We start from the raw sequence: 16650 nt of genomic DNA, 5'->3' as shown, positions 1-16650 counted from the left end.
CGAGTGGGAGCGCGGGCGAGAACGCACCGTGCCGAAGGAAATTTTGGAGACTGGAGCACGGGAGTCTCATTTCCTTGTGCCTAACTGCATAATTAGGGCTCATGCAGGTCCATGCTCCTGGAGGGGAGGGGGACATATGATTTATGTAGCCTAGAAACACTCGCCAGCCCCCAGGAAAGCCCTGACAAGCAAGTCTCCTCCCGGGGCTTTCTTCTGTCCTCCCTTCTCTGTGCTGGTCAGCGTTCCTGGGGCTGCCCTGCGCCCTGGGTGCCAGGACTGGAAACACCTCCGCGGGGCTGAGGGCAGACAACAGGGGGCGGCCCAGCCCCAGAGATGCTCCCAAATCGAGTCTAGCATCCGCATCCCTAAAGTGATTTGTCTAGCAGTTCCGTCACCACGCCCTTATAAGGCAGGGAATACGCTACACTAGCACACGCTTCCAAGGCAGTGTCCTCCAAATAGTGCTGAGAGGCAGGCAGCAAGATGAACAGTATCCCCATTTTACAGAAAAGGAAATTAAGGCTCAGAGAAGGAAAAGATCCTACCCACACACAGTCACACATCCAGGAACCACAACCAGCAACCTGATGGTTGCTAAGACAGGCTGTCCCCATCCCCCTGACTCAGCGGAGTGCAGGTGAAGCTCAAGCCAGGGTTCAAGGACTTGGTGAGCGGTCTGGAATCAGAGACTTGGAGAATGAGAGCTGAGAGCAACTTGTCTAAACCACTCCTCTTCATCTTACAGAGAAGGAACGGAGGCCCAGAGAACTGACCTGTCCACCATGCCGGGCATCCAGTCTAATGTTTTCTAATATGGAAACTGAGGCCCACAGGACCAAAGTCACATGGGTATTAAATAGCAAAATCATTTGGTGGGGAGTCAGGCAGATCTGAGTTCAAATCCAGTGTCAGAAGCTTCCTGGGGTGGGTCATTTAACCTGCCTGCCTCAGTTTCCTCTTCTATAAAATGGGGTAACTAAAGCATCCACCTCCCAGGGTTGTGGTAAGGATAGAGATACCTGTAAAGTGTTCTGCAACCTTAAAGCACAATATAAATGTTAGTTGCTACTATTAATCATTATCATTAAAGTCACAATTTGAACCTACAACCTCTGACTCAAAATCCAGCACTGTTTCCACTTTTCCATACTGCCGAGTGAGAGAATGCACCTGTTGGAGGTCAGATGAAATCCAAGCAGGCAGCCCACACTCAAGCACAAGCTTCTTGAGGCCAGGGATTATCTTCTGCCTGCTTTTGCATTCAAAGTGCTTAGCGCAGTGCCTGGCACACAGTAGGTGCTTAATAAATGTTTACTGATGGACTGGTGGATTGAAGGGCTAAGCAAGGCAAGTGACCCAGGAAGACATGAGAAATGAAGGGGGAAGTCAGACAAGGGACGAGGAGGACCTGGGAGGGCAGAGCTAGGAAAGCTAACTCCAAACACGGGCACCAAGTTGCCTTTTGCTAACCGGAGGCTTCCCAGAAGATACTTGTGCTGGGGAGGGTCCAAGCCCAGGGCCCAGCCAGTGGGTGGTGAAAGGGAAGCCAGCTGCATCTGATCAGAGCCAAGGCGCAGGAGACAAGGGAGACATATCTGGACACGCCGAACGCACCAAGCTCCTCTCCTTGCTACATCAAGGACCCTCCTGAGCAATCCTCGGCACCTTGTTGCCCAGGCTTCCCCGGGGGGAACAGGAAGAATGGAGCTAAAAACCAGCAGGAGAGATGGAACTGCACCTCAGGAGGCTCTCAGTAACACACCTGGAAGACCGACCAGCCAAACCCCTTCATGTGACAGATGAGGAAACCAAGAAAGCATAAGCCTAGAGTCACAGTCAGCATTTCATTAGGCACCTACGCTGGTCACACAGACACCTGGTAGGAGGGCTGGGCCTCAGGACCAGGTCTCTGGACTCCTGATCCATGGCTTTTTCCAGCCAGGTGGTACAGTGGGATTGCAGTCAGGAAGATGAGTTCAAATCCTGACTCAACTAGCTATGCAACCCTGGGCGAACCACTTAACGTCTGGTTTCCTCAGTTTACTCATCTATAAAATGGGGGTGACAATAATAACACCCACTTTTCCAGGACATTATTGGGATAAAATCTATAAAATACATGTAATTAATATAATATGATATAAGTAAAGTGCCTTAAACTTCCATATAAACATTAGTCATTGTTATTATTTCCACTGTCCCACAATGCCTCTAACCATCTGCTAAATCAGTTTAAAAAAATTTAAGATGGTTTGGATTTTTTTAAAAAATTACATGTGTCCGACTACACTGCTCTTTAGGCAGTGAGGTAGCACGCTGCATAAAGCACTGGTCCTGAAGCCAGAAAGACTCACTTTCCTGAGTTCAAATCTGGCCTCAGACATTTTCCAGCTGCGCCATGAAGAGTCAGACACAACTGAACAACAAATGCAAAGCTCTTTCCACACCTTAAAATCATCATCATCGTCATCATCATCCCATTGGCCAGGAACCCCTTGCCCAGAGATTCAGTTAAATTCAATCCGACATTTCTTGAGTGCCTACTGTGTGTTAGGCACCGCAAATACAGAGACAAGCATATAGAGGAGAAGGAGGGAGAGTCATGGGAGCACAGCTTTAGAGTCCGACGCGACTGCAGAGGTCAGATAGTACAACCCCCTTATTTCTAAGCCAAAAGAGTCTGAAGAAGAGGTCCAACTCTTTGTGACCCCATTTGGGGTTTTCCTAGCAAAGATACTGGAGGTTTGCCATTTCCTTCTCCAGCTCATTTTACAGATGAGGAAACTAAGGGAAATAGGGTTAAGTGACTTGCCCAGGGTCACACAACTAGAAAGGATCTGAGGCTGGATTTGAACTCCGGTCTTCCTGACTCCAGGCCCGCTGTTCTGTGCACTATGGTGCCACCTAGCGCCCAGGGCCTTGAATAAGTTATCTCATTTGACCCTCACAATACTCTGGGAGGAGAGTACTAGTATTATCCCAGTTTTACAGACAAGGAAACCAAGGCTGAGAAGTTAAATGACTTGACTAGGGTCACAAGGTTCGTAGTGCCTGGGGCACTCCAAGTCAGCACTCTCACCTAGCATGTCACTTCTTTCTCTTATCCTCAAATACTTGGTTTCTTCCTCCTCTGTGGCCACTGAAGGAGGGTCTCAGTGACTGGGGGTTCTCCAGAAGCCTCACTCTAAGAAATCCAGATTCTTCCCCCATCTCTTCCATTGCCTAACTGCATGACCTTGAAAGGTTCCAATAAAATCCCGAGCCCTCAATTCCCATAGCTCTAAAATGAGAGAGCTGATTTGATGAATTCCTCTAAAAAGTCTCCTTTCTCTGCTACTGAGCACAGGGCCTGAGTTCAAATCCAAGTTATGCCCCGTCCAATCCGTGTGACCTTGGACCAAGCACATTCTCTGGACCTCAGTTTCCTCATTTGTAAAATGAGTAGAAAGCCTCTGTTCAGCACCCAATCTATGACCCTATGACCAAGTGATCATTAGGGCTCCTTCTGTTTCTACATGAATGACCATTCTTCAAGATTCTAAGACCCCACCCCAGTGCCAACATTGTGTTCTAAGGTCCTTCCCAGCTCCAACATTCTGGGCTTCTAAGGTTTCTTCCAGTTCTAAGTTATGGTTCTAAACAGTAAGTGAGCCTTGGATCCTGGAGTGTTAGGATAGATCATCAACTTAGAGTCAGAAGGTCCTCACAGATTTCAGACACATGACCGACAATGCACCAGAGTGCAGCCAGAACCTAATTAGAATGCAATTGTGAAATATTTAACAAAAAAATTAAAATACAATAAAAGACAGATAATGTTAAGCTGTGGTTTTCTCAGTCAACATGCAACGCAGGGATCCTTATGTAGGGTTCACTGGCCCTCGTTTCTATCTCAATTTGACACCATCTCTCATTTTATAGGTAAGAAAACAAGCCCATAAAAGTGACCTCTCTAAAGCCCCTCTGGTAGCACGCACAAAATCATGCACATGCGTGTTATGTGCAGACACACACTCACTCATTCCTATAATTCTCAGTCTTGTCTGACACCACTGTAAAACTTAACGTAAAATCAACGTCTGCACGTCAAGCCATGTTCTCGCATTCCATAATCAGTGCCGAGAGACGCTCCTGCAGAAAGCACACCCATCTATCTGTTTCACAGGCGTCTACTAAGCAGACCTTTCTATTAGCCCGAACTCCTCCATGTCTACGCACAATGATAACTGACAGTCATAATGACGGCCTGGAGCCTCCGCAAGAACCTGAAGTGTCTTTTGAATCATCAAAGAAAGATTCAATTAGGCTCCGTGTAGTTTCACTGTTAAAGAGTGTTTTATTATATTCTAATTCTTGGAAAATGGGTAATCCACGCGTGGTACCTTCCTAATAATCAGAATCTTAGATTAGCCAGAACACTGCATTCTCTGACTCAGCCAGAGAACAGAGCATTTTGCTAGGGATGCCTGCTCCAGCAGAAAACCGCTGTACAAATCAGGAGGAGGGCAAATCCAGGAGACCCGCCCCAGCCCATCACCACGGCCTTGGGGGACTGCTCTTCAACCCAGGGTACCCTCTAAATTATAAAAAGATAATAATCACTCTTACCTGTAGAGCGAGTTAAATTCTTTGGGGGGCCTTTCATATCCATAATCTAACTGGATTCTTATAATTATCCTGAGAGATGGGTAAGAAAGGAATTGTTATACCCATTTTGTAGATGGGCAAACTTGAGTTTCTCATCCTCTTCAATAGCCTCCTTATTTAAAAAAAAAAAAAAGACTCCATATGTACCAAAACATCCACAGCAGCATATTTTGTGGTAGCCAAGAACTGGAAACGACGTGGGTTCTCCTCCAGCTTGGGAATGAACAAAACTACAGTGTGGTGAAAATGCAGTAAGAAAGGATGAATAGAAGTGTTTCAGAGAAACACGGAAGATTTACATGGACTGATACAAAGGGAGGTAAAGAGAACCAGAAGAACCATATAAGCAGCAATAATAGCTCCAAGTTCAGAAACTTTTACCACTGCTCAAAGCTGCCTCCCCCTCCCACCTTATCAATGGTTTTGGTTAAATGTTTTTCTTTGTCACAAGGGAGGGCTGGTGGAGGGATGGAAGAGAGGTCCACAAAAGACTGTGATATAAGAATAACACAATGTCTACAATAATGTGAATGAAGAGATCACCAAAAAAGGAAGTGAAGTTCTAGAGTAATTAGAATAACCAATTGTAGTCCAGGACAATGGGTAATGAAACATACAGAGAGGTGGATGATGCGAGGGTGGAATGTTGCAAACACTGTTTTTGCTGAACCATTTTATCTTTGCTACAATGACAAGTTCAAGGGGTTTGAGCAAGGGGGTCTATATCCAGAAATGGCTGTGATATTTTTTTAAGTATCAATACTTTTTTTTTTAAAAGAGGGTTCTACGTTCCTAAATACTTCATGTATTTCACTTCTCCATCCAAATTCCTTCAAGGTCTGAGCATAAAAGCCCTAGAACACAAGGACTTGGAGGCGAGCAATGAAGGCATTAAACCATTATTTCAAAGATGAAAAAACAGGCTCGAAAAGTGGCAGACCCTTGCCCAAGAACCCGCAAGGAGTCAGGAGCAGAGTTCAAATCTGAATTTCTCCTGGCACCAAGAGCTCCTTCTCAGGTAAGGGTCCAGGGATTTCCTCAGTATGGGGACTCCCTCCACCTACACGTCCGTAACAAAAGTCTTAGAGACTTGTTTTGGATTCAGAAGTTAAATGCCTTGCCCACGCTCACAAAGAAGTAATAATCAGTAAGCATCAGAGGGAAGATTTGAACCCAAGTCTTCCTAATAGCAAGTCCAGCACAGTCAGCCCACAACACCACACTGTTTCCCTTTACTATCGTGTCTCAGACAAAACAGGCCATTGAACTATCTCTCACTGAAGGCATTAACAACACTCAGAGTCGAGGAGCCACTTAACTCCCCATTTCAGGGTTAATTCTCCCCAAACTACAGCACTGGAACGTTTGAGAGGCTACCCTAGCAATGGTATTCTCCCCTGGCCTTCAGCAGGGGACGTTTCCCAGAAGGACTGAAAGTGCTGGGGCTTTTTTTTCCCCCTTTCTTTTTCCAAGGCTCAAAAAATCCAGGTCTCTGATTTACACTCTAACAGGAAAGGTGTTACCCTGCTATCAATAAACATTTGCTGACCTAAATGACTAAATAATTGATCATAAAGAAGTACTAAGTACCTTGTATCTCATTAGAAGAGCATCTGTAGTGTTGACTGAGCCAGCAGGAGGTTCCTAACTTTTTTTTTCCCTGCTATTCACTGGCCTGCTTTATTAAGTGTGTATACTTCCAGCTAAGGAATAATATGCAAACTGAGATAGACCCGTTTTTAATATTGGGCTGGTTCCTCTCTCAAACCATCCCCCTCCAAATAAAAGAACTTATCACAAACACAAAAGTATTTCACTGTGCCCTGAATTCACTGCCTTGGTCCTAGGAAGGAGAACAAAATCATCAAGAGCTCTAGAATCGACCCAAGCAGGGCTGATTCCCAGTTCTCACTGTACAGAGGGGGAAACTGAGGCCCAGGTGGACAAGAAACTCGCTCCAGGGTCCTATGATCAGTTAATGATAGAGACAAGACTAGAATCAAGATTTCCTGCAACCCTCTTTTCACTACAGCATCCTACTTTGGGAGGTAAGGAGGGCTGGAGAGGGAGTCTCCCAGCTAACGAGAATCAGTCACCAGAAGGGGACTTAATTATCATCTCATCCAATATGGTGTCCATTTCTAAGCTCTGTCTCACCCTACCCCATCTTCATGGAGATAGCCACGAAACCAACCCCCTGTTCATAGAGGCAGGGACTGGTTCATTGATTTCATTGGGATGGATGAGAAAATTCCTCTACCATTGTAGGTTGGCATCTACTCTGCACCAAGGGTCTCCCAGAACACCAAGATGGGGTGACCTACCTGCCACCACACAGCCAGTCAGGAGGGGAAAGTCAAAGTCAGGAGAGGAAACCAAGTTTTCCTAGTGTCCCACGTCAACTCTCCATGTCAAACACCTCCACGTATGAGAGGTAAAAAGGTAGATAATACCCCATTTTAAAACTAAGTCACTGTGCGGCCCTCAGGGACCCTTATGTACAGATCTGTGGCTCTCATATACTTAAGTGTGACACCAATTTATTAGCCCTATGTTCATAAGTCAAGCTCTTTCCCCTCACAATGGCTGCATTCCATTGCCTCTGCCTGTATTCACCACAAGTGAACAGGTGTGTGATTATGTGACAATTGGGGCCAATCTAGTGGCCCAGATGGGACATCAGAGGACCCCAGGTCAAAGCTCACTTCTGCCACTTTGCTACTCACACGACTGTGGCCAAAAGCAACTTATTCCCTCTGGGGCCTCAGTTTCTTCATCGGTAAATCGAAAGGGGTCAGACTCGGTAGCCTCTGAGGCCCCTCCTCACTCAAAATCTATGATCCTATGATCCCTGGGCCCCACGTTTATCCTCTGTAAAAAGAAGGGGCTGGACTCGATGATCTCTAAGGAACCTTCTGGTGCCAAGATTCATGCATTTTATGATCGGCTGTGCAAGTATCCATGTAAGCAAGGAACAGAAAGAAGCGAGAGAGAGGTAGTGGGAGAAAAAAGAAGGGAGGGAGGAAGGGAGAAAGAGAGAAAGGGAGAAAGGGAGGGAGGGAGGGAGGGAGGGAGACAGAGAGAGAGAGAGAGAGGGAGGGAGGGAGGGAGGGATGGACGGATGGACGGAAGGAAGGAAGGAAGGAAGGAAGGAAGGAAGGAAGGAAGGAAGGAAGGAAGGAAGGAAGGAAGGAACGAAGGAAGGAAGGAAGGAAGGAAGGAAGGAAGGAAGGAAGGAAGGGATAAAGACTGCCTCCAGCTTGATCTTGTTAGCACATAAAGAATTTACAGATGGTAGAGATTTGTCTTCTCTTTTCTTAAGACCAGAAAATCAAGATTTGCCCTCCTTGTTTTCTTCTAGCCTTCCAGCCTTGACTTGCACACCCTAAGGGCTGAGCCCCACTCCTTCACTGCTGGGGAGCCCTAGGTCTGGCCTTCTGACCTAAAGTTGCCCTTTAGTCCCCAACTGGTGCTGACAATGACCAGTAAGCTCAGGATACCTTGATCCTCAGTCCCCTTGGAAGATGCCTCTGGGACTGACCTGGACATATGCCTCAAGTGGAAGCAAAGGCCTGACCCACAGCTGTCCAGCAAAGGAAGATGAGGGTCTTTTGACAGGGGTCCTGCTGGCCTAGATTCTGAATCAAAGTTTATCCCAACTTTTGATTTGTGCTTGCACCTATACCTCTAACTCCTAGAAGACCTCTTATGGGGGCCTCATTTGACCACAGTCCTGAAGGTTTAAGTTATAGAACCAGGATTGGAATTCAGGTCTCCTAATTCCTATCCATGATATCCCATTGTGAGCTTGCCATGACTCGGAATCACAGAATCTGAGGGGGAAAGCACTTCCAAAGTTATCTAGACCAGTTCTCACCCGAGCAAGTATTTTCTCTAAAGCGCTCATGACAGTTACCCAGCCTCCGCTTGAACAATTCAGAGGAAAAACTCATTGACTGTGTCTTGAGCCCAAATCTCAACTGTGCAGAATTCACCCAGAGGCACCTATTTCTCTCTCCCTCTGGGACCAAGCAGAATAGAGTGAATCCTTCCTCCACACAACAACTCTTCAAATGCGTGAAGACATTTCTGTTGTTCCCTCTGAGTCTACCCCTTACCAAAGCTGGCAAACTTTGCCCTTTCAACTGTCAGGGTCTCCCAAGCCCCTCATCGTCCTGGTCATCCTCAAGTTATTCACAGGCCAAATGCTGACACAGAACATGAAGCCCAGAGAGGGGTCAGACCTAAAACCTCAGAGGGACCCTGAGGGCTTCTGGGACTGACCTGGGCCAGGGGACTCCAAAGGCTTGGCACATAAGCAAACAGCCATCCACCAAAGGAGCACGCAGTCATTTGGCCTGGGGCCAGGACATTCACAAACCACCAACACAGCACACTTTACAAACGCAACTAGGCACACAGGACGCACCCACCACCCACACAGCAGGACACAAAGGAGACCCACAACACAGATCCACAGGCTTGTAAAGAGCCAGAAATCTTGGAGCTGGGAGCCCTGGTGGGAAGTGGGAAAGGACCTTAATGGGGTAGAAACTGGAATATACCTACTACACTTTTAATGTGCTTATAGATTTAGAGCCACCTCCCTGGCTAATGAAAATTGTAAAATATATTTTTCATAACTAGGTTGAAAGGTAAAATGAAAAGCATGGGGAAATCTGGAAATTCTTCAGAGGAGAAACTGCTTCTTGTTACTCCAAACACCAACACAATTAAAAAAAGTTCAATGTTTTAGAAAAACCCCACATCCTCCAGAAGAAATGTTTTTTCCACTGAACTTTGCCATCCTTCTTTCCCTCCTCTCAATGCACACATCTATAAGCATGGTGACCTGGGGGCACTGGAAGTGGCTCTTTCTCCACCACACTAATCCCAAACCTCTGAGGGCTGGAGGCTTTGCATGTCCTCCCCAAGGGAAGGACAGCCTCCCCACTGACCTGGCAGGCCGCCACCTTTTAAGGGGCCATGTGAGAAAGCTGCTCCCGCAGTGTGTGATGCCAGAGCAAATGGGCATCCTTGGACTAGGAGGAGAAAAGCTTCCCTTAGGCAGGAGGGTCACAAAATACTACTGGGCAGTGGGGTGGGGTAAGACAGACACGTGAAGGACAGAGCACTTGAACCTGGGAGTCAGAGTTCCCAACTAGCCTCAGACACTGACCAGCTGCGCAGGTCACTTCATCTTTCTCAGACTCAGGGTAATGAGAGTACTCATGTCACAAAGATGCTGCGAAGATCAGCTGGAGGTGTGGAGTCTTTATGGACCTTAAAATCCCAGATAAAGCAGCTGGTTTTCTCACAGTCACCCTACACAGCCCAGGGGTCTGACACTGCGCTGTCAAGGCCAGGGAGGACCCAGAAGACTCGGCGCACGAGGGCCCTGGGAGGGTGAGAACAGCCCCAAGGACACCCAGCTAGTTAGGTACACAACCAGGATTAGAACCCGAGCCTCCTGACTCTTGGTCCCAGGCTCTCCTTGCACCAGCCACTCGGACTCTTTTTGGTGGGCACACTCACCGATGTGTTCTGACACTGGATGCTGGTGCTGTTGAAGCGCAGGGCGGTGACGCGGGCCGGGCTGCCGGGGATGTGGAAGATACACTCGTAATTGCGCTGGCCGGACTGAGGCTGGGGTAGGTTCTTGGCCGTTAGCGTGATGGGCTTTACCACGCCCACGGGGACGTAGATCTGTGTGGACGGCAGGATCTGAGGACAGTCCTGGAAGAGCAAAGAGAAAGAGGTTCAGCAAGCGGGACACGGGGTTGTAGCATCACTGACAAGAGTCGAGAGGGGGAGAGAGGTCACTGGATCTGACCTCTGCATCTTACATTTTAGGAAACTGAGGCACAGAGTGGTTACATGACTTGCCTAAAGTTACACAGGGAGTTAAGTGGTAGAGCTGGAAAAGATGTAAGAGGTCGCTGGATCTGACCTCATTTTACATTTGAGGAAACTGAGGCACAGAGTGGTTATGTTGACTTGCCCAGAGTCACAAAGCTAGAATCAAAGGAACCCAGCTATAGAGCTTTAAAAGGGACTTCAAACACCACACAGTCCAACTCCCTGATTTTACAGATGAGAAAACTGAGGCTGAGATGGGCTGAGTGACTTCCCCAAGGCCATAGAAGTAACACAGAGCAGAGCTGGGGTCTGAAAGCAGGCCCTCGGACTCTGATGCAGCACACGATGTACTGTACGTATTACAGCGCTGCCAGAGGACAGCTCGTCAGCTTTGAGGACGCAGAGCAATGCCGTTTTCCTCCCCATTTGGGACTACTGCCACGGCTAGATTTTCCATAGGTTCACTGATGATGAGACGGAGGAGACCTCAGAGGCCTTCTCCTCTGCCCTCCCCATTCTACAGATGAGGAAACTGAGGCCCAGAGAGGCTAAATGACAAGCCCAATGTAGTGGGGCCTGAACCCAAGTTTTCTGACCCCAAATCCGACGCTCTCTCCATGGCACGACAGTCTTTTTCTGCTTGATCTCAGAAACTAGAACAAGTACCAGTAGCTGGAGCTGACAGCAAGGCAGATAGATTCAGAGCTGGAAGGGAGCTCAGAGATCATCTAGTGAAACCTTCCATCCATTTTAAAGATGAATAAACAGAGGCCCATGTCCCCACCCGAATGCTAACTTATAGACCTGCTGCATGGAGTTTCAGGTTTGGACCACAGCAAGCCCAGGAGATCTAAGCCTCCCGATGCCCATTCCCCAGGGCCTACTCTACCCAGCCAAGTGCCCAAATTATGAAACAATAATAACCTCTCGAGCACCTACCTATCCATTATCTAACTCGATCCTCATTAAGAAATAAAAATAATTAAAAATATATATTTTTTAAAAACGTACAAGTTGGTCATTTTACGGATGAAAATATTAATTAAAGTGTAATGAGGTCAAGAAATCAGATGGAATGGACAGTGCCCTGGATGCCAAGGGCCTTGAATTCTAGTCCTGACAATTCCATGTGCTACTGGGGCAATGTTGAGTCAGTGATCTCATATCAACGGGCCTCAGTTTCCTCATTTGTAAAAAGGGAGTTGAACCAGATCACAGATTTAGGGCTGGAAAGAGCCTTAGAGGTCATGTAGTCTAAGGTCCTCATTTTATATCTGAGAAAATTTGAGGCCCACAAGGACGAATTAAATGCCCAAATTTACACAGGGAATAGCAGTTGGGATTCGAACCCGGGTCCTCTGACTCCAAATCCAGTAGTCTTGCTAATGCACCACACTGCCTCAATGACCTCTCAGATCCCTTCAAGCTCCCACTACCATGTTTCTCTTTTAGCAGGATGAGCTTCAAGGGTCTTGATCACATAGCAGCCACCACCTCACTGACAGGGACAACTGCCCAATAATGAGGAGGTCAACTTAGGGGTTGTTTGCAGGGAACAGAGAGAGGACCAGCTGAGGTTTGGGGGTGAGAGGGAAATCAGGGACCAGTTTGCACTGGGACAGTGTGGCCCCAGGCTTTGGGTCAAAGATAAGACCAGGGAAGTGGAGAGAGCACAGAAATAGCCCAGAGTCAGGGAGAAAAACAGCTCCAGGTCTCTGGGGTCAGCCCCTTTGGCAACAGGAGCCTGATGCAATCCCCTCTGCCTGCTTGCAGGGCCCGAGGCAGCAGGGGAATACCGGGCCACGGGAGCTGGGGTCCCCAAGAGCCACTCCCTTTAAATAGGGAGAATTAATAACCTGTTTTGAAAGCAGGCAACCCAGGAACCCCAATCCTACAGCTCCCTACGGAAGGTGTCTCAGACCCAGATCCCGCGGGGTCCCCCGACTACATGGAGAGACTTCAGACAAGTTTACTTTTCCTGCCCACAACGGAAAAGCTAATTCTGGGAAATGTCACCAAGGGAAGACACCCCGAGACAGGCCGCTCCATCTGCCTCCACCTCAGGGCTGGGGCTAGACCTTCCAGGTCCCTCCTTCCAGGCCTGACGTTCTCCAGTCTCAGCCTCTCCCAGTGTTGTGGTGCCTTCCACTTCCAACATCCTCCAATGCCTAGGATGGGTCTCTGATAATGAACTGCTCCTTATTTGATTTCTTCTCTCTCTCACCTCAGTGTCTTGGCAACCCACCAGTTAGGAGTGTGCCTTGCCAGTTCTCAAGGTTCCCCCTGGTTTTCCCTCAGACTAGGAATCGGGTTTTTTCGATAAACCCTCCTCTGCTGCCTCCAGTACCCTGCTGCCAGCTGCCTCCTACAGGGCATCTGCTTAACACTCCTTTCACCTGGGCCCTATCCTTCTGCCAGCAACTGGCCTCCTGGGCAGAGCCCTATACCTAGAGCACTCATGGAACCAGACAGCCCTCTTCCCCACGTCAGCTCTCCTGGATGCCTGTTTCTACTAGGAAGTTCTCCCAGATTGGTCAAACAATGCCATTGTTTCAAAGCCCTGGCACGCCAAGAAGTAGGATGGCTGTCAGCTCCACCCTATTCTATGTCGTTCATTTATTGCCAAGATGTATCTCCTGTCCTCCCCAATATCTGGTACCACACAGAACCTCTTGGGCATATCCCTCATTAGGAGGGACATTAGGCTCCAATCAAGAACCACACAGACAGCCTCTGCCAAGGGCCAAGAGGAATTTCATAAACACTTCGCAATTTCTGAGATCTGGAGGTAAGTTAGTGGAGTCAAGAGGACCTGAGTTCAAATCCCATTTCAGACATTTACAAGCTACGTTAACCAAGGCAAGCCACTTAATTCCTCACCCAGCCTCAATTCCTTATCCAAAAAATGCGGATGATAAACCTCTCAGGGATGCTGTGAGGATCAAGTGAGAGAATATTTATAAAGCACTATATAAGCACTACCTACTGTTGTTATTCTTATCAACTTGCTAACACCTAAGACTGCCTCTAATTGAGTCTCTCTGTGCCAGCCTTCCTTAGCAGGTACAACCCCTTGGGGCCTCACTGGGCTCAGAACCAGTGAATAAGACTGGAGTCAGGACACAGAGAAACACGGCACCTATGTAAGGAGGGCACATGTCCTTGGAGCCTCATGGACTCTCTGTAACGCTCATCCTCCACTCTTCCGACTGAAGGCCTCCTTATATTGTTCTCAGCGTTTCAGGGGTTTGAGTATGGTCTCCCTGAAAGCAGAGATCCTCCCTGCCCTCTAATTCTGGACAGCACCAGGTACAAAGTAAATGATCAGGGAAGATCTGTTTAGAAGGAGGGGCTGAAGGGATGATTGATTTGTTCAATGATTCAATGAATAGTTATAGAAAACCTACTCTGGGCATAGTTGTTATGTTTCTGGGGGTGTTCCAGATGTGCCTCCAGCTGCTGCTTAGTTTTAATGTTTATGCTGACACCTCTACCAGGGAAAGAATCTATCTTTATTCCTCTCCCCCGTTGCCCACTGGAGGTGGAGATGGGAGTGAAAGTCAAGAAGAGAAGGCTCTAAGGGGTGTACTTTCTGCAAGTTCCTTCCCTTGGCCCAAGGTGGGGAAGGGGACCCCAGAAATTCCCCCAAAGAGCTGAGGAGCCCCTCCTCTTCCATTCAGACCTCCCATAGAAGAGAATTCTAGCAGAAGAGAAAGAAAACACGCAGTAGGCACCCAACAAAACCTTGTTCCCCCAACAACAGGAGCGCCCTCAGGTTTACCCTGTAACGGGGCCCTGCAGACACTGTGTCTCAAGTTCAAAATGGCCCCTGGGCCAGGCTGAACACAAAACTCTATCACTGATCTCATCCCACTCCATCATCCCATGTCCCATAAGAAAGCACTAGACAGGCCTTGTTCATTCCCACCTCCAGGTCTTTGCTCACAGCATTCCCTTGGAATTAGGGTTAGGTCTTATTTCTAGTGTTCTAAGGTACCTTCTATGGCACCATGGGGTTGCATATGCAAGAGGTACTCATAAGGAGTACATACAGTACAATTCCCTTCTGTCTTTGTATCCCCAGCGGTCATCCACATGCCTGGTACACAATAAATAATAAATGCTTCTAACTGATTGATTTGTACTAAGTGGAGTTATTATTCCCATTTCACAGATGAGAAAACTGAGTCTCCTCAGGGAGGTCAAGTGATTTATCCAGTTCCACAAAATAAGTATCAGAGCTAGGACTTGAACCCGGGTCTCCCCTAGAATCCCAAATCCTGTGTTCTTACCGTTGCATAAGGGTGTGCCTCTCTCACACTTCCTTTCTACCTTCCCATCAAGACTCACATACTCCTACTGCTTGCCTTCTCAATGAAAAGAGGAGGAAAAGAATGTGGAACTCAAAATTTTTTTTAAATGTTTAAAAAAAAAGGAGGAAAACCAAAATGTTAGTGTCAAAAATGAAAAAGGAGAATCCATAATAACTGAATAAGAAATAATGAAAATTATCAGAAACGTATGGGGGAAAAAATAAAAGACTCATATACTCCACTCCTACGCAGCTAGGTGGCTAAATGGATAGAACTCTGGGCCTAGGAAGACCTGAGTTCAGATTCTATCTCAAACACTTAGCTAGCTGGGCAACCCTGAGCAGGTCACCTAACTGCTGTTTGCCTCAGTTTCCTCATCTGTAAAATGGGGATGATAATAACAGCACCGATCTCCCAGGGGTGTTGGGAGGATCAAATGAGATAATATTGTGAAGCACTCACTCACACTGCACCTGGCACATAGCAGGTACTAGATAAATACTTATTCTCTTCCTTGACATGAAGTCTTCCCTGACAACTGCAGACCTTACTGACCTTTCCTCCCTCCGACCATCTTCAGAAATGCATAAATGAGCACATGGTTATATTCTGTCTTGGACTGTCCTCTGGAGTCTTAACTCCCCAAAGAAACTGAGTTTCTAAGGGTCAAAGGAGTAAGGAATCCAGAATACTAGGAACTACACAGGTTGTGTGGTTTTACATACAGTTGGCACTTCGTAAGTGCTTACTGCCTGATTGATCTCTAAAGAATAAGTGACTTAGAAAGAGGAAAGAGAAGGGAGGGAGAAGTAGGGAAAGAGGAGAAGGAGAGGGAGAGGGAGAAGAGAGAAGAATTCCAAGCACCCTTCCGGCCCTGATATTCCACATGCTAACATTCCTTCTAGCTCTGACACTCGGTGTTCTAAGGTACCTTCTATGGCGCCATGGGGCTGCATATGCAAGAGGTGCTCAGCAGGGAGGCTGCCTTGACCTGGATTCCTCCCTTCTCCCCTCACTGGGGCAACAGAGGAACTTGTACCCTTGTTCCCGGGTAGACCTCTGCCCCCTGTGCTGCCTGCAAGTCACTGAACAGGACAGAGAACAGACCGCCATTGTATACCTCTGCGCATCACTCCCCCCGCTCCGGGGTCACACATCCACACAGCCTCAATCTCACCTCCCAAACTCACCAATCGCCAGCTCCTTTCTCCGGCCTCAAGTCCCCAGGGACCTCAGTTTCCTCCAGCCTGCATTCCACACACATCCCTCTTGGCCCTGACTCCCTAACCCGCCCCACACCCCCACTTCAAAACAGGAAGCACCTGGCTCTGGCAAGGTGGCCGGGAACGCTGGCCACTGTGTGTCCTGCCCCAACGTGCTGGCCTGGGCATCCCTCCAACCACCCCGGAAAGACAATGCCCCTCCCCCAAGACAGAGGGCTTCCAACCCATGTCTCCATCAGAAGCTTCATGCCTGGCCTGGCAAAGTTCCTATGGCGGCAAACTTCCACCTACCCTGTACTGCCAGAGCTGATTCCCATTAACCCTTTACTGGCAGGAATGTAAGCAGGTAGATGCCTTGGTGTCCATATAAAATCATGGATCAGAAAGTGAGAATGGTCTTCACATGATCATATAGTCCAACTCCTACTACTCCAGAAAAGTCTAAAAGTATTAACTGTCTCCTTTCGGCAAAACTGAGCACTGATACATGACCTGCCCAAGTAACCTAGCCAATAAAATGAGAAAGGGGTGCTGGGAGAGGGGTAGAACTCAGGCCTCTGAGTATGTGGTAGGACCAAGGAGGCCTCTCAGGTTCAGGCCTGCATCAG

General features: G+C 47.8%; 1 protein-coding gene across 2 annotated transcripts in view; it reads right to left on the bottom strand.

Moving 5' to 3' along the window:
- The window catches only part of PLXNA1 (plexin A1), a 312964-nt gene that overhangs the window by 96713 nt on the left and 199601 nt on the right, over positions 1–16650 (bottom strand). For both annotated transcript variants that reach the window (XM_020981168.2, XM_020981169.2), the window contains exon 10: positions 10183–10383. In XM_020981168.2, coding sequence (XP_020836827.1) covers positions 10183–10383 — 201 coding nt within the window. The remainder of the gene's footprint in view (positions 1–10182; positions 10384–16650) is intronic.

This window comes from Phascolarctos cinereus, unplaced genomic scaffold (assembly GCF_003287225.1).
Source record: "Phascolarctos cinereus isolate Bilbo 61053 unplaced genomic scaffold, phaCin_HiC Scaffold_4;HRSCAF=312, whole genome shotgun sequence".
Classification (NCBI taxonomy): domain Eukaryota; kingdom Metazoa; phylum Chordata; class Mammalia; order Diprotodontia; family Phascolarctidae; genus Phascolarctos; species Phascolarctos cinereus.
Note: the sequence above shows the minus strand (reverse complement) of the source record. Positions and strands in the feature narration are given on the sequence as shown.